This window comes from Montipora foliosa, chromosome 11 (assembly GCF_036669935.1).
Source record: "Montipora foliosa isolate CH-2021 chromosome 11, ASM3666993v2, whole genome shotgun sequence".
In the NCBI taxonomy this organism is placed as follows: domain Eukaryota; kingdom Metazoa; phylum Cnidaria; class Anthozoa; order Scleractinia; family Acroporidae; genus Montipora; species Montipora foliosa.
The window spans coordinates 50,234,366-50,261,840 of NC_090879.1; the positions used below are offsets into that span (position 1 = coordinate 50,234,366).

At 40.4% G+C, this 27,475-nt stretch overlaps 2 protein-coding genes across 7 annotated transcripts in view; both read left to right on the forward strand.

Annotated features, from left to right (window-relative positions):
• LOC137975641 (uncharacterized) overlaps positions 1–3,884 on the forward strand; it is a 23,431-nt gene extending 19,547 nt beyond the window's left edge. For all 6 annotated transcript variants that reach the window (XM_068822785.1, XM_068822783.1, XM_068822786.1 and 3 more), the window contains 2 exons: positions 1–5; positions 916–3,884. The exon at positions 1–5 is cut by the window's left edge. In XM_068822785.1, the coding sequence (XP_068678886.1) occupies positions 1–5; positions 916–2,981 (2,071 nt within the window). In that variant the 3' untranslated portion in view covers positions 2,982–3,884. The remainder of the gene's footprint in view (positions 6–915) is intronic.
• Positions 3,633–27,475, forward strand: part of LOC137975487 (serine/threonine-protein kinase 4-like) — a 36,006-nt gene continuing 12,163 nt past the window's right edge. Inside the window, exon 1 of the mRNA XM_068822605.1 lies at positions 3,633–3,688. Within this exon, the coding sequence (XP_068678706.1) occupies positions 3,633–3,688 (56 nt within the window). The remainder of the gene's footprint in view (positions 3,689–27,475) is intronic.

Here is a 27,475-nt window from a genome sequence, read left to right on the forward strand (position 1 = left end):
GCAGGGTATGTTTCTCTATATTTCATGGTATTTCATGTTTGAACGAATGGCAGATGTTTTTAGCTATTATTCAACACATTGTGACAATGTCCAAGTATGGTCATAGCGCGCTCAATATTCGTCGTGCGTACTCAACACATATCCTGCGATATGCGTAGTTTTGTGTGTCGCGGAGAAAAAGGGTAGTTTTTCTAGCTTTTTTTCCCAATAAACGTAGAAAATTGTGCTTTGTCGTCAATGTGTTGAATAATAAAACAATTACCCTACTCACGGCTGAGTATCAAGCGATATTCCGCGCAATTTCGCAGGATAATAATTAGTTAGACGTCTTATAGTGGATCCTTGAAAAAAAAAAAAACACCCCCAGCTGCAAAGAAGACAAAGTTACCCAAGAAGGTATCACCAGGAGGGGGAAAGAGAATAATATCAAAACTGTCGTCGTCGTTATAACGAACATCATTCCATTGTCTCCCTTCTGGTGATAGCGTCTTCTGTAATAGTGACAACAATAAGGGGAGCACTGTTGAGCGCCTGCCATCCAGAATAACGTGGGTTAAAGTTGCAACGATGATAAAGTTACCCAAGACGGTATCATCAGGAGGGAGAGAGAAAATAATAATAAAACGTCGTCGTTGTCATCAGTATCATCATCATCATCATCATCATTGGGGATTGCCTTTCCCTTTTCTCCCTTCTGGGGATAGCTTCTCCTAGTAACAAATCAATAAAGGGAGCACTGTGGTTGTTATTCTTCATAACGTGGTATGAGTTTGTCGGATCTATTTTCAGCTCTACGATGTTCTTCTCTGGGTAAATTCTGATTTTTCCCTCCCATCCCAAACAATGGTTTAATGCCATGATATTGTTTTACCGTTGCTTATTATTGTTTTTGTTTTGTTTTGGGGTTTTTCAAAGCTAATACAGAAAGTACAGTGATGGGTATTCTAGTGGACGTATCCGGCTCCATGAGGAATAGTGTTAGTGCAGGTGGCCGGGTGGAAGGAGGGAATGTAACTTGGGCGAGGTCTATATTTAACGTGGTAGACGAACTAATCAAGCATGATGTGCCATCTTCAAATCAGACCTTTACTTTGGCGTTTGGAAGTCCTTTGGATTGTCAGGTCTTTGATTTGCTCAGCACTCTTCGACAAGCAAAGAAGGAACAACTCGCTATGGAAACCCTGAAGTCAAAAGGGAAGAGAAAAATTATTGATGAGGTTTTGGGCATTCTTATGGAAAACGGAGCGAGGAGAGTTCGTACATGGGCACATATGAACATATTGCTCAAAGTCATGGATCATACTACTGCCGCTTCGATGCTATACTACTTGCAACGAAATCCTGAGTTTACCGAAAGGTTTGTTTACGACATCCTACCCCAAGAATGCCGTGAAATCGTGATGACACCAAGTAACCTCATCTTTGAGGGCGCATATTACTTGGCGGGTTGTGTGAGTCAGACTATTCAAGAATCGGCAACAGAGGAGTCAGTTAAAGACGTAATAGAGAAGGGAAAACAAGTTATGGAGGAATTTAGAATGAAGGATGTCGATAAAGGAAACATTATAGTGCCTGTCAACAAAGCAGAAATTATGAGTGTTCAAAGTGCGTCCGAAATACTGCATGACAGTGTTGGCGATCAAGAACTAACTGACGAACGGGTTAATGAGTTGATGGAAACTGTTGAACCCTACATTTATGGAGGAACGCCACTAATCAGAGCTATGCGGCATTCAAAGGAGCTGTTTTCCCATCCAGAATTTAAAAATCACAAGAAAATTTTGTTCATCCTCTCAGATGGTGAGGCTGATGGAAATGATACTCTTCTTCAAGCGTTGTCCGATTTGGGTGTCACCATTGTCAGCTGTTTTATAACTCATGAAGGCCTATCCGATCCTCGTCACTTGTACAGCATTCTGGACGAAAGTTGGGAGAAGCCAGCCAAGTTCATGTTCGGAATAAGTTCCGTCATCAAAACTCAGGAAATACCACGCACATTGTTTGCGAAAGAGGGATGGAAGATAGACATCGATAATAATGAAACCAAACTCTTCTTTCAAGTGAATCATCCAGATGTCATCAAAGATGTTTGTGACATGACAAAGCGCGCTGTGCTCAGTCAAGATGCTCTCTCCGATGTCCTTGCAGACGTTGATCTAAATGTCTACATCAATAAGGCAAATGATGGATTTAAGCCGAAACAACAGCATGGGGGTACCTGTTATGCAAATGCCTCTGCAGCCGTGATGCACCTTGCCATGAAACGCATTGTAGGAAGAGATGGTGGGTATCCGGATTTCTTCGAGTTGAGAAAAAAGTTGATAAATAAATATGGGGAAAAAGGAGCTTCCACTATCAAAGTCCTGAGGGAGGTGTGTCCAGAATATCGTCTGCAATGTGAAAGGGTTGATACTAATGGTGCCAAGAAGGCGATTACCGAGAAAAGACCAGTGGTTGCAAGATTCTATCTGACAGGAGCCCAGTGGGATCAATTCAGTCAATTCTATCAAGAGAAAGGGAAGGAAATCCTCACAAAATCGTACCTCAATTCAAAGAGGGGCTCAACAAGTGACCCTGGTGGACATGCAGTTGTCCTTACAAGTTACGATGCTGAGAGTTTGCGTTTGATGAATTCGTGGGGAGATGGCTGGGCTGATAGCGGGTTCTTTAGAGTTCAGAATTCAGATGTCCTTGGGCTAGAGTTTTTCGATGTCTACTGGACTTTGAATGACTTGAGTAAAAACGAGAAGAAAGCTTATAAGAAGAGTGGAGCTAAAGTTGCTGGCAATTTGATGAAATCACTCAAAGGACTGCAGGAGGCTAAATACAAGTGTCCCTTGTGCCCTGCCGAATCAAAGGTGGTGGAATATTCTGGGCATGCCCTGAATGCCGAGTGTCCAAAATGCAGAGGAACATTCAATCCCAATAAAGAAGGCGGTGATTTGGCATTGAATTTGTACCTGACGTCATTGATGTGCTAAGACCTTATCTGTGTTCAAGCACAAACTTTCTCAGTTTATGAGCATTGATGAATGTGACAGACGTACTGCTTGAAGGCGGGTCGGAAAACTTGGTTTTGGACAATATCACCCTTATGGTCATGAGTCAATTCATTTTGAGTGTTCTGTCAGCCATCATTTATCTTCAAATTCTTCTGTACACAGACAAAACCGTTTTTATCTCCAGCGTGTGGATGACAAGATCTGAATTCAGTTGATGACGTTTCCGTGGAAAGCGTAAAAGGTCTACCATTTAGAAACTAAACTTTCTAAATTACTCGCATTTTGCAATGGCTGCAGGCTGCGATCAGTACACGAAAACAAAGTAGTCAATGCCCGGAGTCACATAAACAAGATCGTCAGATTCTGAGAAATTAAGAAGCGAAAAGAAGCGAACTTTCACAAACAAAACACAAAACTGAAGAATATGTAACATTTAATCAACTTCGTAGATCAGATCAAAGAGCTGAAAGGAAAACTTGCGTTGCTGCTATCTTAGGAATCATTATACCGCTCTGATCGAAAAGACGTCAAGAGTTAGAGGACACCTGGCATGTTTAGTGAGGAAAATAGAATCACTAAAAGGCAAAAAAGAAGAGCAGCAAACAGACTGGACGCCTCGTTACGATAACCATGAAGACAAGACGAGATGCAGGTGAAGAGTGGACATCGATGCAAGACTCACAAGGGTAAATGGTGGTAAATGGTGTCAAACTCTGACAGCACACGGATCGTTACAGGCTCTTTTTGGTCAGTTGCTTAGTACACTGGCAAGCGTTTGTAAATTTACTAAAAGAAGTCACAGAGTTTTTACATTTCATATCAGTGGCCTTTTCATGTAAAGCACCAGCTATCAATGAAATCGGTGATCTACGAAATAGCAACATTAGCATGCATACACGCAATAGATAATTCCAAAGAGCATTTCACAGTTGCATTGCTGCGGGATGGCAATTCACTGGAACTGTACAACCAAAGCTCATTTGTCATTTTAAATCAAAACTGAGAAATTAATATTTACCTAAGAAAATAATTGACTTCAGACGGTAGCTTTTCCGGTTTGTTATCATCTGATTTGCTCACTGTAAGTCATTGTAGTTGTTCGTGTATTAAGGTTTAAAACACCGAGCAGTCTGAGGTACGGGTCGTGGTAAGTTTTAACTATTGGAGGTTAGTTTTCAAATTTATCAAAGTTGTTTGCTTGATTTTTTTTCCTTTTAAAAGCGGCCAGAGAAAAGGTTAGAACGTGATGTGATTATATTATTGCACAGTTTAGAAAGAGATTAACTTAGTTCATTGGTTTCGAAGCCTAAATCTTTGAGTAATGCAAGTAATTTTCTCATAGTTCAATGAAAAGCAGCCTTTTCAGCATTCACCTTCGTCAGTAACCCTAACATCAACCAAATTCAAGTGCTTTACTTGTTTTATATTTAATCTGAACTGAAAAAGCGCGAGCTCATTGGAAAAAAAGAATTCAAAGACTTGGCTGACAATTATAGCTTTGTCAGTAATAGACGTATGCATCTTTGACTGTAACCAATAGTATAAGCAGGTTAGTCAACGTCAAAAGGTTGAAAAGCTATTGCTTTTTTTAGTACATGCTGCAAAGAGATTTGAACTGTATAAATTGAATGTAGATCGAAAGGAGAGACTGAAATGTAGGACATCGATTTTTATGTAATACCGAAGTAGGTGCAATAAACTACTCATAACTAAGGAATTCCGCTAGTATATTGGCAACATATTACTGACCAAGGAGAGGAGAGAATATCCCCAAGTCACTTCTGACCAAACGCATGGATGCGACTCATTGCACGTGCGAATGCTCATAGACAATACTAAAGTGCAGTTGTTTTAACGTGCCAAACCGTCTCAACAATTTATTACTGAAAAAAATTAATCCTACAAGACTGCTTTCGCATAAAAACAATTTTATGATACTAAATGAAACATCAATAATTGCTCAACAAGATGCACTCATTGATGTGACGTAATAGGTTACCATGGCAACAAAATAGCTATGTTAAAACTCCAATTATTTTGTCTTTGAACGCTTGTGTCTTAAGAACGAACTTTGGCTCTCAGATATTTGGCTCTCGGTCATCATGCGCACGGACCTCGCGTGTGTCATGACCTCGAGCTAAATATTTTCCCGTCCAGCCCTCCCACCCAGTCACCAAGTTCATAAGCCTCTACCATTTTTATAGCTAGTCTAACATTTGCACAGGTTCAGATGTTTTTTTAAAATGTTTTAAAAACACGTCACTTGTACCGGATCTCAGAATTATGCTTTGGGAGCTCTAATAGCCAGCATTTCATGTAACAAGTGATGAAATTTGTTCTCGCTTTTCTGAGGAACATGGAAACACCTCGGTGGCGTATGTTGTTTTGCAGGTCACGCAAGATGCAGTGCCTATTAAAGGTAATCACATGATTTCGAGTGCAATTTGGAATAAATGAACAGGAGTAATTTTTTTCTAAAACTAACAAAACGGGCGAGTGCAATATAAAGCCTTTGAAAAAAATAACAAGCGCTTATTGATTCCAAATTGCACGAGAAAATAATGTGGAAAATTCGAGATATTTAAGCAGAAGAAACGCAAGCGTATCATGCAATCAGGGAAAAATTGCGCCATCCAGGGCTCGCATTTGATTGGTTAGTCTGACTTTGTTTGCTCATTGACCTATCAGAGTGCTTGGTTTATTATGTCTTTTTGCACTGAATTTCCTCTTTTCTGCACAATGTTACGTGAAAACTGCGTTTCTCTTAGCCAATCAGAATGGAGTAATTTTTCCATATATATTATTATAAGAAACAACACACTTTGGGCTGACGATCTTGGTCTTTGTTTCCAGCATCTATCTCTTCCTAACAAACACGGGCAGGACGATAACCGCTGCATTTAAATTCTAATATCCTTAATTAAGCAGTCGTATTGGCTGATTCTTGTTCATTGAAAGCTGTAACGACTCGTTTCCAAGCGGTTGAGAATGCGGTAACAGTTGCCATAACGACTACACTTTCCGAGCAAAGTGTCTTTTTACCTGGACGTATTTGTTGGCGAAGGGCGAACGCCTCAAGACAAGATTCTTAAACTCAGTGAAATGTCAGCTGCAACTTTCACCGGCAATTACTGCATTCTCAACAACCTGTCTCAACCAACAGTTCTTTAATATTAAAATAAACGGTGGAACCTCAGAATTATGCGACTTTGAAGCATGCAAATATTCAAGTTTTCCCGACAACATTAAAATTTAAACTTGTATTTTGTTTCTTGCCAGTTGGCTTGACTTTGATGAGTGACATTTGCATTAGTTTGGATGTTATTTAAGGTGGCTCAAACCAGTTACAACACTTGAAAGAAACATTCCTATTAGAAGGTTTCACATTTCCACACTTTATAACTTAACAGCAATGTTATGGTACCATATCAAACACCAATTATTGCTGAAAAAGATTCGGTCATTTTTGTGACGTAAAATGTTACCGTGGCAACAGGATAGCCCTGCAAAAACACCCCATATTTTGGCTTTAGCTGCTCTTATCTCAAAAACGAACTCAGTGGCCCCTTTTTTTATTCCTGAAATGTAATCAGCATGCCAGAATGAAACTTTCCTCAAAGTTTAAAAAACAATCTGTGGAGCAGATGTAGAGCCACCTTGAATAATTCAAAATTTAAGGTAGCTCTGAATCCGCTCCACAGAATTTTTTTAAACTTTGCAGATATTTTCATCTTGGCCTGCTGATCACTTTTGTGCAATAAAAAATTGGGGTCACCGAGTTCGTTTTTCATATGAGCAACTAAAGCTAAAATACAGGTTGCTTTTGCAAGGCTTTCCTGTTTTCATGGTTACTTGTTACATCACAAAAATGACTGGATCTTGTTTAGCAATAATTGAAGTTTCACGTGGTACCACAACATTGCTGTTATGTGATCAAGTGTTGTAGTGGCAATCCTTCTAATAACAAGACGCCTATAACGGCGTATCCGTGGGATGAACAAACAGTTAAGACAAATTGTCCAGTTACAGTGATCTAGAACAACGGGTGAACTTTGGAAAATGGCGAGAGATTACCAGAAAGTTAAATATGCAATTCAACCAGAAGTTATTTATTGTAAAAACAGTTGTTAACCCCGTAAGAAATAGCTAGAGTTAAACAAACTTATTTTATTATCTTGCTGACATAAACAATACTTTTTACTGTCATCGTCCGCTCAAAACTTTTGCTTGTCATATCGCTTGTCTGATGACAATGTCAATTACAAGCATTAACCTTTGACATGAAACTGTTACATCATTTCATTTCACACAATCAGTACATCCCGAATAATACATCCGTGTATACGCCCCCAGGCGTCTTGTTTTAAATTTAAATGACCGTAAAATCACTACCGTTCGCGGCCTGCAACTTTCATCTAACTCTCTTCCAAGAAATGCATGTCTTACCTACTCCAAGAATGAGCTATAAAAGCAAATTTTTGATCCTTTGCATCAAACATACATTTTACAACGACTGAAAAATTTTCGCGCGCTCATTGGCTAATTTTTATTGTTAATTAGTGGACAGACACATAAATTTATAATTTATGCGATATTGACGCGATATTGCTCGCGTCAGATTGAATGAAATTGAAGTTTCTTGCATTTTTGTTTCGCGTTCTTCTCGTGTTTTTACTTAATTTTGACCCCTCTGCCTTTTTGTTATTGTAAAAAACAAACTGATATCAGTTTTTCATTTTCCCGAGCTACTTTGACAATGTTAAGACGAAATTCATGATAAACTAGACGCTCGGTGAGCGTACACTGGGTTGCCTGTGGTACGCGTTACTCAAAAACAGAAGGGACTGAGTTGGGTGGTAATGAACTGCAGTGTTCCAGTCGTTTTTTTCAAGTCGGGGGTCATTAAGACCATTTAAGGAGTCACCCAGAAGTCATACCAGCAGAGGCCCTTTAGCTCACACGTTGATAGGACGAAACAGATCTTCTTCTGAGGTTAAAAACGAGACTACCAGCCTATTAATCATTAATATTTTGTCAGAAAGAAAAAAAACCTATCGCTCTCGTGTTGTAGTGCAGTAACAAAGAGCTTTATTCCATATAGACCACTATGGAAAATACCATGATAATCTTTGTCTGTCCCCCAAATGTATAAACATTGTTTCCAGTTTCTCTTGGGACTTACAATGGTCTCAAGAGAAAACAGAAACAACGCTCATGCAAAATTGGGGGGACAAAAAAGAGTATTATATGGTATTTTCCGAAGTGGCCTATTGTCAACTGAACTGCGTTTTGTCTTCCAGGATATTCAAGTTCAATATGTAGCTCTAATAGTACACGATGTAGGGCCGTAGCCAGAAAAAAGTTATGACTGAGGCAATGTCCATGGTTAAATTCTCTTCGTAGGTATTTTAGGTGTTTATGATGAGTACATTTTGAAGACAACAGTGAGGCAAGTGCCTCATTTTGCCTCATACTGGCAATGGCCCTGCAATGGGAGGCGCGGTGGCCTCATGGTTAGAGAGCTCGACTCGGGATACAGTGGTCCGGGTTCGGGTCCTGGCTTGGGACATTGTGTTGTGTTCTTGGGCAAGACACATTACACTCACGGTGCCTCTCTCTCCATCCAGGTGTATAACTGCAATCGGCGTCAAAATTGTTGAGACACTCTTGTCCTTTAGAGTCGATTTCAAGCTCGGCGGCGCAAATGGACCCCTCCCCCGCACCCCCGGGACAATGTTGTGTTTTTCTGTTTTCTACGAGCCTTGTCGACAGCGGTACAACATTGATTAGGGTGGGGGAGGGAGGGGTATCCCGGAAACGTACTTTCTGGACAAGTTTTCTTTGCAAACAATGAATGTGTCGTTGCCAGTGTGCTCTGTTGGCAAGTGTCTCAACTAATTTTGTCGCCGATTGTCTTTTTCAGAAAACTTCCTTTATACCCTTTATACGGGCACCTATAGTCCAGTCTGTCCATCAATATGACCACATGAGTGAAAGACTTTTTACAGGTCTAAAAAATTGCGGATAGTTTATTATTCTCGTTTTCGAGCGTGAAAAATGCGTTGTCCTGTGCGAAGCGAAGATTGTGACGTAAGTGCAATGGACCTGTTCTTTTTTGCCTTCTTTAATACGCTATTTGTCAGTAGCGTTAAAGTATGGATTTGTTAAAGGGATATGCCTCTAACTCCAATTCATCAGAAGAAGCCGATTTTGTTGGTCGAAGTGGTGTCGCAGATGAATGCGAAACAGACATGGTGGCTGTTACAGCCGGGGAACACATTTACTTTCCACGCTCAAATTGCTATGTCGTTGCAAAAAGACTTTCCACCTTGTCGCAGATGCTTTGCAGAGCTGGTTTTGGTGGGAAATGAATGTTTTTGGGAGTAAAGAAACAATGTTTTCTCATTTACCACGAGTAACCACGAGTAACCACGAGTAACCACAAGATTATTATAAAAAGATAATGTAATTATTCTACTTGTTAATTATGGTTACTCGTGGTTACTCGTGGCCACTCCTCCGCGGAGTTCCTAAAATCAGAGTACAGCACTGTTTGCTGCTCTTTTTTGTCCCAGGAGTTATAAACTGTCTTTGCTATTTATATTTCGCTCTTTTTCATGGGTCATATCCCTTGTAACAAGTTGAAATGGAATTATGTATGGTGAATTTCAAAAGGGAATGCTAAACGTCACGCAATGTTCCGAAAGTATCACTTTATTTCAAGGTATGTCAAATCCAAAACACTGCACAAATCGTCTTGAAATTGTCATTATTTAGTACGATGTCCTTCCTCTCAATAATAAGCGTTTGTGGCGTGAACTTAACTTCGCTGCGCGTTCGACATCCACATTTTGGCCGTTGTAAATGACGTTCTCGGTAGTGATTACTTGCGTTAAAATCGAAGCCCGTGAGATATCACTTCCCCTGACAATATCATTCACTTTCCGCCCTTCGCAAATAGATGGCAAGCGTATACATGCCCTTATGGCAAGCGTATACATGCCCTGATCTCGTTAGAAATGTTCTGTGTGAAAACCATGTTCGACACTGAAATGTCTGCAATCATACCAGTGACTGCTACATCACCGTAATAAAGAAAAAGGTGATTTAATATATGTTCTGATTCCTATATGACATGACAACGCATAAACGCTATTGAAATGTGTATATTTCATATATTAATGCAAAAAAACGCTTATCAGAAGTCGTCATTACACTTCATACAAAGTTTTTTCATACAGACAATCGGCGTCAAAATTGTTGAGACACTCTTATCCTTTAGAGTCGATTTCAAGCTCGGCGGCGCAAATGGACCCCTCCCCCGCACCCCCGGGACAATGTTGTGTTTTTCTGTTTTCTACGAGCCTTGTCGACAGCGGTACAACATTGATTAGGGTGGGGGAGGGAGGGGTATCCCGGAAACGTACTTTCTGGACAAGTTTTCTTTGCAAACAATGAATGTGTCGTTGCCAGTGTGCTCTGTTGGCAAGTGTCTCAACTAATTTTGTCGCCGATTGTCTTTTTCAGAAAACTTCCTTTATACCCTTTATACGGGCACCTATAGTCCAGTCTGTCCATCAATATGACCACATGAGTGAAAGACTTTTTACAGGTCTAAAAAATTGCGGATAGTTTATTATTCTCGTTTTCGAGCGTGAAAAATGCGTTGTCCTGTGCGAAGCGAAGATTGTGACGTAAGTGCAATGGACCTGTTCTTTTTTGCCTTCTTTAATACGCTATTTGTCAGTAGCGTTAAAGTATGGATTTGTTAAAGGGATATGCCTCTAACTCCAATTCATCAGAAGAAGCCGATTTTGTTGGTCGAAGTGGTGTCGCAGATGAATGCGAAACAGACATGGTGGCTGTTACAGCCGGGGAACACATTTACTTTCCACGCTCAAATTGCTATGTCGTTGCAAAAAGACTTTCCACCTTGTCGCAGATGCTTTGCAGAGCTGGTTTTGGTGGGAAATGAATGTTTTTGGGAGTAAAGAAACAATGTTTTCTCATTTACCACGAGTAACCACGAGTAACCACGAGTAACCACAAGATTATTATAAAAAGATAATGTAATTATTCTACTTGTTAATTATGGTTACTCGTGGTTACTCGTGGCCACTCCTCCGCGGAGTTCCTAAAATCAGAGTACAGCACTGTTTGCTGCTCTTTTTTGTCCCAGGAGTTATAAACTGTCTTTGCTATTTATATTTCGCTCTTTTTCATGGGTCATATCCCTTGTAACAAGTTGAAATGGAATTATGTATGGTGAATTTCAAAAGGGAATGCTAAACGTCACGCAATGTTCCGAAAGTATCACTTTATTTCAAGGTATGTCAAATCCAAAACACTGCACAAATCGTCTTGAAATTGTCATTATTTAGTACGATGTCCTTCCTCTCAATAATAAGCGTTTGTGGCGTGAACTTAACTTCGCTGCGCGTTCGACATCCACATTTTGGCCGTTGTAAATGACGTTCTCGGTAGTGATTACTTGCGTTAAAATCGAAGCCCGTGAGATATCACTTCCCCTGACAATATCATTCACTTTCCGCCCTTCGCAAATAGATGGCAAGCGTATACATGCCCTTATGGCAAGCGTATACATGCCCTGATCTCGTTAGAAATGTTCTGTGTGAAAACCATGTTCGACACTGAAATGTCTGCAATCATACCAGTGACTGCTACATCACCGTAATAAAGAAAAAGGTGATTTAATATATGTTCTGATTCCTATATGACATGACAACGCATAAACGCTATTGAAATGTGTATATTTCATATATTAATGCAAAAAAACGCTTATCAGAAGTCGTCATTACACTTCATACAAAGTTTTTTCATACAGACAATCGGCGTCAAAATTGTTGAGACACTCTTATCCTTTAGAGTCGATTTCAAGCTCGGCGGCGCAAATGGACCCCTCCCCCGCACCCCCGGGACAATGTTGTGTTTTTCTGTTTTCTACGAGCCTTGTCGACAGCGGTACAACATTGATTAGGGTGGGGGAGGGAGGGGTATCCCGGAAACGTACTTTCTGGACAAGTTTTCTTTGCAAACAATGAATGTGTCGTTGCCAGTGTGCTCTGTTGGCAAGTGTCTCAACTAATTTTGTCGCCGATTGTCTTTTTCAGAAAACTTCCTTTATACCCTTTATACGGGCACCTATAGTCCAGTCTGTCCATCAATATGACCACATGAGTGAAAGACTTTTTACAGGTCTAAAAAATTGCGGATAGTTTATTATTCTCGTTTTCGAGCGTGAAAAATGCGTTGTCCTGTGCGAAGCGAAGATTGTGACGTAAGTGCAATGGACCTGTTCTTTTTTGCCTTCTTTAATACGCTATTTGTCAGTAGCGTTAAAGTATGGATTTGTTAAAGGGATATGCCTCTAACTCCAATTCATCAGAAGAAGCCGATTTTGTTGGTCGAAGTGGTGTCGCAGATGAATGCGAAACAGACATGGTGGCTGTTACAGCCGGGGAACACATTTACTTTCCACGCTCAAATTGCTATGTCGTTGCAAAAAGACTTTCCACCTTGTCGCAGATGCTTTGCAGAGCTGGTTTTGGTGGGAAATGAATGTTTTTGGGAGTAAAGAAACAATGTTTTCTCATTTACCACGAGTAACCACGAGTAACCACGAGTAACCACAAGATTATTATAAAAAGATAATGTAATTATTCTACTTGTTAATTATGGTTACTCGTGGTTACTCGTGGCCACTCCTCCGCGGAGTTCCTAAAATCAGAGTACAGCACTGTTTGCTGCTCTTTTTTGTCCCAGGAGTTATAAACTGTCTTTGCTATTTATATTTCGCTCTTTTTCATGGGTCATATCCCTTGTAACAAGTTGAAATGGAATTATGTATGGTGAATTTCAAAAGGGAATGCTAAACGTCACGCAATGTTCCGAAAGTATCACTTTATTTCAAGGTATGTCAAATCCAAAACACTGCACAAATCGTCTTGAAATTGTCATTATTTAGTACGATGTCCTTCCTCTCAATAATAAGCGTTTGTGGCGTGAACTTAACTTCGCTGCGCGTTCGACATCCACATTTTGGCCGTTGTAAATGACGTTCTCGGTAGTGATTACTTGCGTTAAAATCGAAGCCCGTGAGATATCACTTCCCCTGACAATATCATTCACTTTCCGCCCTTCGCAAATAGATGGCAAGCGTATACATGCCCTTATGGCAAGCGTATACATGCCCTGATCTCGTTAGAAATGTTCTGTGTGAAAACCATGTTCGACACTGAAATGTCTGCAATCATACCAGTGACTGCTACATCACCGTAATAAAGAAAAAGGTGATTTAATATATGTTCTGATTCCTATATGACATGACAACGCATAAACGCTATTGAAATGTGTATATTTCATATATTAATGCAAAAAAACGCTTATCAGAAGTCGTCATTACACTTCATACAAAGTTTTTTCATACAGACAATCGGCGTCAAAATTGTTGAGACACTCTTATCCTTTAGAGTCGATTTCAAGCTCGGCGGCGCAAATGGACCCCTCCCCCGCACCCCCGGGACAATGTTGTGTTTTTCTGTTTTCTACGAGCCTTGTCGACAGCGGTACAACATTGATTAGGGTGGGGGAGGGAGGGGTATCCCGGAAACGTACTTTCTGGACAAGTTTTCTTTGCAAACAATGAATGTGTCGTTGCCAGTGTGCTCTGTTGGCAAGTGTCTCAACTAATTTTGTCGCCGATTGTCTTTTTCAGAAAACTTCCTTTATACCCTTTATACGGGCACCTATAGTCCAGTCTGTCCATCAATATGACCACATGAGTGAAAGACTTTTTACAGGTCTAAAAAATTGCGGATAGTTTATTATTCTCGTTTTCGAGCGTGAAAAATGCGTTGTCCTGTGCGAAGCGAAGATTGTGACGTAAGTGCAATGGACCTGTTCTTTTTTGCCTTCTTTAATACGCTATTTGTCAGTAGCGTTAAAGTATGGATTTGTTAAAGGGATATGCCTCTAACTCCAATTCATCAGAAGAAGCCGATTTTGTTGGTCGAAGTGGTGTCGCAGATGAATGCGAAACAGACATGGTGGCTGTTACAGCCGGGGAACACATTTACTTTCCACGCTCAAATTGCTATGTCGTTGCAAAAAGACTTTCCACCTTGTCGCAGATGCTTTGCAGAGCTGGTTTTGGTGGGAAATGAATGTTTTTGGGAGTAAAGAAACAATGTTTTCTCATTTACCACGAGTAACCACGAGTAACCACGAGTAACCACAAGATTATTATAAAAAGATAATGTAATTATTCTACTTGTTAATTATGGTTACTCGTGGTTACTCGTGGCCACTCCTCCGCGGAGTTCCTAAAATCAGAGTACAGCACTGTTTGCTGCTCTTTTTTGTCCCAGGAGTTATAAACTGTCTTTGCTATTTATATTTCGCTCTTTTTCATGGGTCATATCCCTTGTAACAAGTTGAAATGGAATTATGTATGGTGAATTTCAAAAGGGAATGCTAAACGTCACGCAATGTTCCGAAAGTATCACTTTATTTCAAGGTATGTCAAATCCAAAACACTGCACAAATCGTCTTGAAATTGTCATTATTTAGTACGATGTCCTTCCTCTCAATAATAAGCGTTTGTGGCGTGAACTTAACTTCGCTGCGCGTTCGACATCCACATTTTGGCCGTTGTAAATGACGTTCTCGGTAGTGATTACTTGCGTTAAAATCGAAGCCCGTGAGATATCACTTCCCCTGACAATATCATTCACTTTCCGCCCTTCGCAAATAGATGGCAAGCGTATACATGCCCTTATGGCAAGCGTATACATGCCCTGATCTCGTTAGAAATGTTCTGTGTGAAAACCATGTTCGACACTGAAATGTCTGCAATCATACCAGTGACTGCTACATCACCGTAATAAAGAAAAAGGTGATTTAATATATGTTCTGATTCCTATATGACATGACAACGCATAAACGCTATTGAAATGTGTATATTTCATATATTAATGCAAAAAAACGCTTATCAGAAGTCGTCATTACACTTCATACAAAGTTTTTTCATACAGACAATCGGCGTCAAAATTGTTGAGACACTCTTATCCTTTAGAGTCGATTTCAAGCTCGGCGGCGCAAATGGACCCCTCCCCCGCACCCCCGGGACAATGTTGTGTTTTTCTGTTTTCTACGAGCCTTGTCGACAGCGGTACAACATTGATTAGGGTGGGGGAGGGAGGGGTATCCCGGAAACGTACTTTCTGGACAAGTTTTCTTTGCAAACAATGAATGTGTCGTTGCCAGTGTGCTCTGTTGGCAAGTGTCTCAACTAATTTTGTCGCCGATTGTCTTTTTCAGAAAACTTCCTTTATACCCTTTATACGGGCACCTATAGTCCAGTCTGTCCATCAATATGACCACATGAGTGAAAGACTTTTTACAGGTCTAAAAAATTGCGGATAGTTTATTATTCTCGTTTTCGAGCGTGAAAAATGCGTTGTCCTGTGCGAAGCGAAGATTGTGACGTAAGTGCAATGGACCTGTTCTTTTTTGCCTTCTTTAATACGCTATTTGTCAGTAGCGTTAAAGTATGGATTTGTTAAAGGGATATGCCTCTAACTCCAATTCATCAGAAGAAGCCGATTTTGTTGGTCGAAGTGGTGTCGCAGATGAATGCGAAACAGACATGGTGGCTGTTACAGCCGGGGAACACATTTACTTTCCACGCTCAAATTGCTATGTCGTTGCAAAAAGACTTTCCACCTTGTCGCAGATGCTTTGCAGAGCTGGTTTTGGTGGGAAATGAATGTTTTTGGGAGTAAAGAAACAATGTTTTCTCATTTACCACGAGTAACCACGAGTAACCACGAGTAACCACAAGATTATTATAAAAAGATAATGTAATTATTCTACTTGTTAATTATGGTTACTCGTGGTTACTCGTGGCCACTCCTCCGCGGAGTTCCTAAAATCAGAGTACAGCACTGTTTGCTGCTCTTTTTTGTCCCAGGAGTTATAAACTGTCTTTGCTATTTATATTTCGCTCTTTTTCATGGGTCATATCCCTTGTAACAAGTTGAAATGGAATTATGTATGGTGAATTTCAAAAGGGAATGCTAAACGTCACGCAATGTTCCGAAAGTATCACTTTATTTCAAGGTATGTCAAATCCAAAACACTGCACAAATCGTCTTGAAATTGTCATTATTTAGTACGATGTCCTTCCTCTCAATAATAAGCGTTTGTGGCGTGAACTTAACTTCGCTGCGCGTTCGACATCCACATTTTGGCCGTTGTAAATGACGTTCTCGGTAGTGATTACTTGCGTTAAAATCGAAGCCCGTGAGATATCACTTCCCCTGACAATATCATTCACTTTCCGCCCTTCGCAAATAGATGGCAAGCGTATACATGCCCTTATGGCAAGCGTATACATGCCCTGATCTCGTTAGAAATGTTCTGTGTGAAAACCATGTTCGACACTGAAATGTCTGCAATCATACCAGTGACTGCTACATCACCGTAATAAAGAAAAAGGTGATTTAATATATGTTCTGATTCCTATATGACATGACAACGCATAAACGCTATTGAAATGTGTATATTTCATATATTAATGCAAAAAAACGCTTATCAGAAGTCGTCATTACACTTCATACAAAGTTTTTTCATACAGACAATCGGCGTCAAAATTGTTGAGACACTCTTATCCTTTAGAGTCGATTTCAAGCTCGGCGGCGCAAATGGACCCCTCCCCCGCACCCCCGGGACAATGTTGTGTTTTTCTGTTTTCTACGAGCCTTGTCGACAGCGGTACAACATTGATTAGGGTGGGGGAGGGAGGGGTATCCCGGAAACGTACTTTCTGGACAAGTTTTCTTTGCAAACAATGAATGTGTCGTTGCCAGTGTGCTCTGTTGGCAAGTGTCTCAACTAATTTTGTCGCCGATTGTCTTTTTCAGAAAACTTCCTTTATACCCTTTATACGGGCACCTATAGTCCAGTCTGTCCATCAATATGACCACATGAGTGAAAGACTTTTTACAGGTCTAAAAAATTGCGGATAGTTTATTATTCTCGTTTTCGAGCGTGAAAAATGCGTTGTCCTGTGCGAAGCGAAGATTGTGACGTAAGTGCAATGGACCTGTTCTTTTTTGCCTTCTTTAATACGCTATTTGTCAGTAGCGTTAAAGTATGGATTTGTTAAAGGGATATGCCTCTAACTCCAATTCATCAGAAGAAGCCGATTTTGTTGGTCGAAGTGGTGTCGCAGATGAATGCGAAACAGACATGGTGGCTGTTACAGCCGGGGAACACATTTACTTTCCACGCTCAAATTGCTATGTCGTTGCAAAAAGACTTTCCACCTTGTCGCAGATGCTTTGCAGAGCTGGTTTTGGTGGGAAATGAATGTTTTTGGGAGTAAAGAAACAATGTTTTCTCATTTACCACGAGTAACCACGAGTAACCACGAGTAACCACAAGATTATTATAAAAAGATAATGTAATTATTCTACTTGTTAATTATGGTTACTCGTGGTTACTCGTGGCCACTCCTCCGCGGAGTTCCTAAAATCAGAGTACAGCACTGTTTGCTGCTCTTTTTTGTCCCAGGAGTTATAAACTGTCTTTGCTATTTATATTTCGCTCTTTTTCATGGGTCATATCCCTTGTAACAAGTTGAAATGGAATTATGTATGGTGAATTTCAAAAGGGAATGCTAAACGTCACGCAATGTTCCGAAAGTATCACTTTATTTCAAGGTATGTCAAATCCAAAACACTGCACAAATCGTCTTGAAATTGTCATTATTTAGTACGATGTCCTTCCTCTCAATAATAAGCGTTTGTGGCGTGAACTTAACTTCGCTGCGCGTTCGACATCCACATTTTGGCCGTTGTAAATGACGTTCTCGGTAGTGATTACTTGCGTTAAAATCGAAGCCCGTGAGATATCACTTCCCCTGACAATATCATTCACTTTCCGCCCTTCGCAAATAGATGGCAAGCGTATACATGCCCTTATGGCAAGCGTATACATGCCCTGATCTCGTTAGAAATGTTCTGTGTGAAAACCATGTTCGACACTGAAATGTCTGCAATCATACCAGTGACTGCTACATCACCGTAATAAAGAAAAAGGTGATTTAATATATGTTCTGATTCCTATATGACATGACAACGCATAAACGCTATTGAAATGTGTATATTTCATATATTAATGCAAAAAAACGCTTATCAGAAGTCGTCATTACACTTCATACAAAGTTTTTTCATACAGACAATCGGCGTCAAAATTGTTGAGACACTCTTATCCTTTAGAGTCGATTTCAAGCTCGGCGGCGCAAATGGACCCCTCCCCCGCACCCCCGGGACAATGTTGTGTTTTTCTGTTTTCTACGAGCCTTGTCGACAGCGGTACAACATTGATTAGGGTGGGGGAGGGAGGGGTATCCCGGAAACGTACTTTCTGGACAAGTTTTCTTTGCAAACAATGAATGTGTCGTTGCCAGTGTGCTCTGTTGGCAAGTGTCTCAACTAATTTTGTCGCCGATTGTCTTTTTCAGAAAACTTCCTTTATACCCTTTATACGGGCACCTATAGTCCAGTCTGTCCATCAATATGACCACATGAGTGAAAGACTTTTTACAGGTCTAAAAAATTGCGGATAGTTTATTATTCTCGTTTTCGAGCGTGAAAAATGCGTTGTCCTGTGCGAAGCGAAGATTGTGACGTAAGTGCAATGGACCTGTTCTTTTTTGCCTTCTTTAATACGCTATTTGTCAGTAGCGTTAAAGTATGGATTTGTTAAAGGGATATGCCTCTAACTCCAATTCATCAGAAGAAGCCGATTTTGTTGGTCGAAGTGGTGTCGCAGATGAATGCGAAACAGACATGGTGGCTGTTACAGCCGGGGAACACATTTACTTTCCACGCTCAAATTGCTATGTCGTTGCAAAAAGACTTTCCACCTTGTCGCAGATGCTTTGCAGAGCTGGTTTTGGTGGGAAATGAATGTTTTTGGGAGTAAAGAAACAATGTTTTCTCATTTACCACGAGTAACCACGAGTAACCACGAGTAACCACAAGATTATTATAAAAAGATAATGTAATTATTCTACTTGTTAATTATGGTTACTCGTGGTTACTCGTGGCCACTCCTCCGCGGAGTTCCTAAAATCAGAGTACAGCACTGTTTGCTGCTCTTTTTTGTCCCAGGAGTTATAAACTGTCTTTGCTATTTATATTTCGCTCTTTTTCATGGGTCATATCCCTTGTAACAAGTTGAAATGGAATTATGTATGGTGAATTTCAAAAGGGAATGCTAAACGTCACGCAATGTTCCGAAAGTATCACTTTATTTCAAGGTATGTCAAATCCAAAACACTGCACAAATCGTCTTGAAATTGTCATTATTTAGTACGATGTCCTTCCTCTCAATAATAAGCGTTTGTGGCGTGAACTTAACTTCGCTGCGCGTTCGACATCCACATTTTGGCCGTTGTAAATGACGTTCTCGGTAGTGATTACTTGCGTTAAAATCGAAGCCCGTGAGATATCACTTCCCCTGACAATATCATTCACTTTCCGCCCTTCGCAAATAGATGGCAAGCGTATACATGCCCTTATGGCAAGCGTATACATGCCCTGATCTCGTTAGAAATGTTCTGTGTGAAAACCATGTTCGACACTGAAATGTCTGCAATCATACCAGTGACTGCTACATCACCGTAATAAAGAAAAAGGTGATTTAATATATGTTCTGATTCCTATATGACATGACAACGCATAAACGCTATTGAAATGTGTATATTTCATATATTAATGCAAAAAAACGCTTATCAGAAGTCGTCATTACACTTCATACAAAGTTTTTTCATACAGACAATCGGCGTCAAAATTGTTGAGACACTCTTATCCTTTAGAGTCGATTTCAAGCTCGGCGGCGCAAATGGACCCCTCCCCCGCACCCCCGGGACAATGTTGTGTTTTTCTGTTTTCTACGAGCCTTGTCGACAGCGGTACAACATTGATTAGGGTGGGGGAGGGAGGGGTATCCCGGAAACGTACTTTCTGGACAAGTTTTCTTTGCAAACAATGAATGTGTCGTTGCCAGTGTGCTCTGTTGGCAAGTGTCTCAACTAATTTTGTCGCCGATTGTCTTTTTCAGAAAACTTCCTTTATACCCTTTATACGGGCACCTATAGTCCAGTCTGTCCATCAATATGACCACATGAGTGAAAGACTTTTTACAGGTCTAAAAAATTGCGGATAGTTTATTATTCTCGTTTTCGAGCGTGAAAAATGCGTTGTCCTGTGCGAAGCGAAGATTGTGACGTAAGTGCAATGGACCTGTTCTTTTTTGCCTTCTTTAATACGCTATTTGTCAGTAGCGTTAAAGTATGGATTTGTTAAAGGGATATGCCTCTAACTCCAATTCATCAGAAGAAGCCGATTTTGTTGGTCGAAGTGGTGTCGCAGATGAATGCGAAACAGACATGGTGGCTGTTACAGCCGGGGAACACATTTACTTTCCACGCTCAAATTGCTATGTCGTTGCAAAAAGACTTTCCACCTTGTCGCAGATGCTTTGCAGAGCTGGTTTTGGTGGGAAATGAATGTTTTTGGGAGTAAAGAAACAATGTTTTCTCATTTACCACGAGTAACCACGAGTAACCACGAGTAACCACAAGATTATTATAAAAAGATAATGTAATTATTCTACTTGTTAATTATGGTTACTCGTGGTTACTCGTGGCCACTCCTCCGCGGAGTTCCTAAAATCAGAGTACAGCACTGTTTGCTGCTCTTTTTTGTCCCAGGAGTTATAAACTGTCTTTGCTATTTATATTTCGCTCTTTTTCATGGGTCATATCCCTTGTAACAAGTTGAAATGGAATTATGTATGGTGAATTTCAAAAGGGAATGCTAAACGTCACGCAATGTTCCGAAAGTATCACTTTATTTCAAGGTATGTCAAATCCAAAACACTGCACAAATCGTCTTGAAATTGTCATTATTTAGTACGATGTCCTTCCTCTCAATAATAAGCGTTTGTGGCGTGAACTTAACTTCGCTGCGCGTTCGACATCCACATTTTGGCCGTTGTAAATGACGTTCTCGGTAGTGATTACTTGCGTTAAAATCGAAGCCCGTGAGATATCACTTCCCCTGACAATATCATTCACTTTCCGCCCTTCGCAAATAGATGGCAAGCGTATACATGCCCTTATGGCAAGCGTATACATGCCCTGATCTCGTTAGAAATGTTCTGTGTGAAAACCATGTTCGACACTGAAATGTCTGCAATCATACCAGTGACTGCTACATCACCGTAATAAAGAAAAAGGTGATTTAATATATGTTCTGATTCCTATATGACATGACAACGCATAAACGCTATTGAAATGTGTATATTTCATATATTAATGCAAAAAAACGCTTATCAGAAGTCGTCATTACACTTCATACAAAGTTTTTTCATACAGACAATCGGCGTCAAAATTGTTGAGACACTCTTATCCTTTAGAGTCGATTTCAAGCTCGGCGGCGCAAATGGACCCCTCCCCCGCACCCCCGGGACAATGTTGTGTTTTTCTGTTTTCTACGAGCCTTGTCGACAGCGGTACAACATTGATTAGGGTGGGGGAGGGAGGGGTATCCCGGAAACGTACTTTCTGGACAAGTTTTCTTTGCAAACAATGAATGTGTCGTTGCCAGTGTGCTCTGTTGGCAAGTGTCTCAACTAATTTTGTCGCCGATTGTCTTTTTCAGAAAACTTCCTTTATACCCTTTATACGGGCACCTATAGTCCAGTCTGTCCATCAATATGACCACATGAGTGAAAGACTTTTTACAGGTCTAAAAAATTGCGGATAGTTTATTATTCTCGTTTTCGAGCGTGAAAAATGCGTTGTCCTGTGCGAAGCGAAGATTGTGACGTAAGTGCAATGGACCTGTTCTTTTTTGCCTTCTTTAATACGCTATTTGTCAGTAGCGTTAAAGTATGGATTTGTTAAAGGGATATGCCTCTAACTCCAATTCATCAGAAGAAGCCGATTTTGTTGGTCGAAGTGGTGTCGCAGATGAATGCGAAACAGACATGGTGGCTGTTACAGCCGGGGAACACATTTACTTTCCACGCTCAAATTGCTATGTCGTTGCAAAAAGACTTTCCACCTTGTCGCAGATGCTTTGCAGAGCTGGTTTTGGTGGGAAATGAATGTTTTTGGGAGTAAAGAAACAATGTTTTCTCATTTACCACGAGTAACCACGAGTAACCACGAGTAACCACAAGATTATTATAAAAAGATAATGTAATTATTCTACTTGTTAATTATGGTTACTCGTGGTTACTCGTGGCCACTCCTCCGCGGAGTTCCTAAAATCAGAGTACAGCACTGTTTGCTGCTCTTTTTTGTCCCAGGAGTTATAAACTGTCTTTGCTATTTATATTTCGCTCTTTTTCATGGGTCATATCCCTTGTAACAAGTTGAAATGGAATTATGTATGGTGAATTTCAAAAGGGAATGCTAAACGTCACGCAATGTTCCGAAAGTATCACTTTATTTCAAGGTATGTCAAATCCAAAACACTGCACAAATCGTCTTGAAATTGTCATTATTTAGTACGATGTCCTTCCTCTCAATAATAAGCGTTTGTGGCGTGAACTTAACTTCGCTGCGCGTTCGACATCCACATTTTGGCCGTTGTAAATGACGTTCTCGGTAGTGATTACTTGCGTTAAAATCGAAGCCCGTGAGATATCACTTCCCCTGACAATATCATTCACTTTCCGCCCTTCGCAAATAGATGGCAAGCGTATACATGCCCTTATGGCAAGCGTATACATGCCCTGATCTCGTTAGAAATGTTCTGTGTGAAAACCATGTTCGACACTGAAATGTCTGCAATCATACCAGTGACTGCTACATCACCGTAATAAAGAAAAAGGTGATTTAATATATGTTCTGATTCCTATATGACATGACAACGCATAAACGCTATTGAAATGTGTATATTTCATATATTAATGCAAAAAAACGCTTATCAGAAGTCGTCATTACACTTCATACAAAGTTTTTTCATACAGACAATCGGCGTCAAAATTGTTGAGACACTCTTATCCTTTAGAGTCGATTTCAAGCTCGGCGGCGCAAATGGACCCCTCCCCCGCACCCCCGGGACAATGTTGTGTTTTTCTGTTTTCTACGAGCCTTGTCGACAGCGGTACAACATTGATTAGGGTGGGGGAGGGAGGGGTATCCCGGAAACGTACTTTCTGGACAAGTTTTCTTTGCAAACAATGAATGTGTCGTTGCCAGTGTGCTCTGTTGGCAAGTGTCTCAACTAATTTTGTCGCCGATTGTCTTTTTCAGAAAACTTCCTTTATACCCTTTATACGGGCACCTATAGTCCAGTCTGTCCATCAATATGACCACATGAGTGAAAGACTTTTTACAGGTCTAAAAAATTGCGGATAGTTTATTATTCTCGTTTTCGAGCGTGAAAAATGCGTTGTCCTGTGCGAAGCGAAGATTGTGACGTAAGTGCAATGGACCTGTTCTTTTTTGCCTTCTTTAATACGCTATTTGTCAGTAGCGTTAAAGTATGGATTTGTTAAAGGGATATGCCTCTAACTCCAATTCATCAGAAGAAGCCGATTTTGTTGGTCGAAGTGGTGTCGCAGATGAATGCGAAACAGACATGGTGGCTGTTACAGCCGGGGAACACATTTACTTTCCACGCTCAAATTGCTATGTCGTTGCAAAAAGACTTTCCACCTTGTCGCAGATGCTTTGCAGAGCTGGTTTTGGTGGGAAATGAATGTTTTTGGGAGTAAAGAAACAATGTTTTCTCATTTACCACGAGTAACCACGAGTAACCACGAGTAACCACAAGATTATTATAAAAAGATAATGTAATTATTCTACTTGTTAATTATGGTTACTCGTGGTTACTCGTGGCCACTCCTCCGCGGAGTTCCTAAAATCAGAGTACAGCACTGTTTGCTGCTCTTTTTTGTCCCAGGAGTTATAAACTGTCTTTGCTATTTATATTTCGCTCTTTTTCATGGGTCATATCCCTTGTAACAAGTTGAAATGGAATTATGTATGGTGAATTTCAAAAGGGAATGCTAAACGTCACGCAATGTTCCGAAAGTATCACTTTATTTCAAGGTATGTCAAATCCAAAACACTGCACAAATCGTCTTGAAATTGTCATTATTTAGTACGATGTCCTTCCTCTCAATAATAAGCGTTTGTGGCGTGAACTTAACTTCGCTGCGCGTTCGACATCCACATTTTGGCCGTTGTAAATGACGTTCTCGGTAGTGATTACTTGCGTTAAAATCGAAGCCCGTGAGATATCACTTCCCCTGACAATATCATTCACTTTCCGCCCTTCGCAAATAGATGGCAAGCGTATACATGCCCTTATGGCAAGCGTATACATGCCCTGATCTCGTTAGAAATGTTCTGTGTGAAAACCATGTTCGACACTGAAATGTCTGCAATCATACCAGTGACTGCTACATCACCGTAATAAAGAAAAAGGTGATTTAATATATGTTCTGATTCCTATATGACATGACAACGCATAAACGCTATTGAAATGTGTATATTTCATATATTAATGCAAAAAAACGCTTATCAGAAGTCGTCATTACACTTCATACAAAGTTTTTTCATACAGACAATCGGCGTCAAAATTGTTGAGACACTCTTATCCTTTAGAGTCGATTTCAAGCTCGGCGGCGCAAATGGACCCCTCCCCCGCACCCCCGGGACAATGTTGTGTTTTTCTGTTTTCTACGAGCCTTGTCGACAGCGGTACAACATTGATTAGGGTGGGGGAGGGAGGGGTATCCCGGAAACGTACTTTCTGGACAAGTTTTCTTTGCAAACAATGAATGTGTCGTTGCCAGTGTGCTCTGTTGGCAAGTGTCTCAACTAATTTTGTCGCCGATTGTCTTTTTCAGAAAACTTCCTTTATACCCTTTATACGGGCACCTATAGTCCAGTCTGTCCATCAATATGACCACATGAGTGAAAGACTTTTTACAGGTCTAAAAAATTGCGGATAGTTTATTATTCTCGTTTTCGAGCGTGAAAAATGCGTTGTCCTGTGCGAAGCGAAGATTGTGACGTAAGTGCAATGGACCTGTTCTTTTTTGCCTTCTTTAATACGCTATTTGTCAGTAGCGTTAAAGTATGGATTTGTTAAAGGGATATGCCTCTAACTCCAATTCATCAGAAGAAGCCGATTTTGTTGGTCGAAGTGGTGTCGCAGATGAATGCGAAACAGACATGGTGGCTGTTACAGCCGGGGAACACATTTACTTTCCACGCTCAAATTGCTATGTCGTTGCAAAAAGACTTTCCACCTTGTCGCAGATGCTTTGCAGAGCTGGTTTTGGTGGGAAATGAATGTTTTTGGGAGTAAAGAAACAATGTTTTCTCATTTACCACGAGTAACCACGAGTAACCACGAGTAACCACAAGATTATTATAAAAAGATAATGTAATTATTCTACTTGTTAATTATGGTTACTCGTGGTTACTCGTGGCCACTCCTCCGCGGAGTTCCTAAAATCAGAGTACAGCACTGTTTGCTGCTCTTTTTTGTCCCAGGAGTTATAAACTGTCTTTGCTATTTATATTTCGCTCTTTTTCATGGGTCATATCCCTTGTAACAAGTTGAAATGGAATTATGTATGGTGAATTTCAAAAGGGAATGCTAAACGTCACGCAATGTTCCGAAAGTATCACTTTATTTCAAGGTATGTCAAATCCAAAACACTGCACAAATCGTCTTGAAATTGTCATTATTTAGTACGATGTCCTTCCTCTCAATAATAAGCGTTTGTGGCGTGAACTTAACTTCGCTGCGCGTTCGACATCCACATTTTGGCCGTTGTAAATGACGTTCTCGGTAGTGATTACTTGCGTTAAAATCGAAGCCCGTGAGATATCACTTCCCCTGACAATATCATTCACTTTCCGCCCTTCGCAAATAGATGGCAAGCGTATACATGCCCTTATGGCAAGCGTATACATGCCCTGATCTCGTTAGAAATGTTCTGTGTGAAAACCATGTTCGACACTGAAATGTCTGCAATCATACCAGTGACTGCTACATCACCGTAATAAAGAAAAAGGTGATTTAATATATGTTCTGATTCCTATATGACATGACAACGCATAAACGCTATTGAAATGTGTATATTTCATATATTAATGCAAAAAAACGCTTATCAGAAGTCGTCATTACACTTCATACAAAGTTTTTTCATACAGACAATCGGCGTCAAAATTGTTGAGACACTCTTATCCTTTAGAGTCGATTTCAAGCTCGGCGGCGCAAATGGACCCCTCCCCCGCACCCCCGGGACAATGTTGTGTTTTTCTGTTTTCTACGAGCCTTGTCGACAGCGGTACAACATTGATTAGGGTGGGGGAGGGAGGGGTATCCCGGAAACGTACTTTCTGGACAAGTTTTCTTTGCAAACAATGAATGTGTCGTTGCCAGTGTGCTCTGTTGGCAAGTGTCTCAACTAATTTTGTCGCCGATTGTCTTTTTCAGAAAACTTCCTTTATACCCTTTATACGGGCACCTATAGTCCAGTCTGTCCATCAATATGACCACATGAGTGAAAGACTTTTTACAGGTCTAAAAAATTGCGGATAGTTTATTATTCTCGTTTTCGAGCGTGAAAAATGCGTTGTCCTGTGCGAAGCGAAGATTGTGACGTAAGTGCAATGGACCTGTTCTTTTTGCCTTCTTTAATACGCTATTTGTCAGTAGCGTTAAAGTATGGATTTGTTAAAGGGATATGCCTCTAACTCCAATTCATCAGAAGAAGCCGATTTTGTTGGTCGAAGTGGTGTCGCAGATGAATGCGAAACAGACATGGTGGCTGTTACAGCCGGGGAACACATTTACTTTCCACGCTCAAATTGCTATGTCGTTGCAAAAAGACTTTCCACCTTGTCGCAGATGCTTTGCAGAGATGGTTTTGGTGAGAAATGAACTTTTATGGAAATACAGAAACAATGTTTTCACATTTACCACGATTAACCACGTGTAACCCCCAGTACCCACAAGATTATTATAAAAAGATCATGTAATTATTCTACTTGTTAATTATGGTTACTCGTGGTTACTCGTGGCCACTCCTCCGCGGAGTTCCTAAAATCAGAGTACAGCACTGTTTGCTGCTCTTTTTTGTCCCAGGAGTTATAAACTGTCTTTGCTATTTATATTTCGGCCTCTCTTTTCCATGGGTCATACTCCCTTATAACAAGTTGGAAATGGAATTATGTATGGTGAGTTTCAAAAGGAATGCCTAAACGTCCACGCCAATTTTCCGAAAGTATCACTTTATTTCAAGGTATGTCAAGCCAAAACACTGCACAAATCGTCTTGAAATTTGTCATTTTTAGTACGATGTCCTTTCCTCTCAATAATAGCGTTTGTGGCGTGAACTTA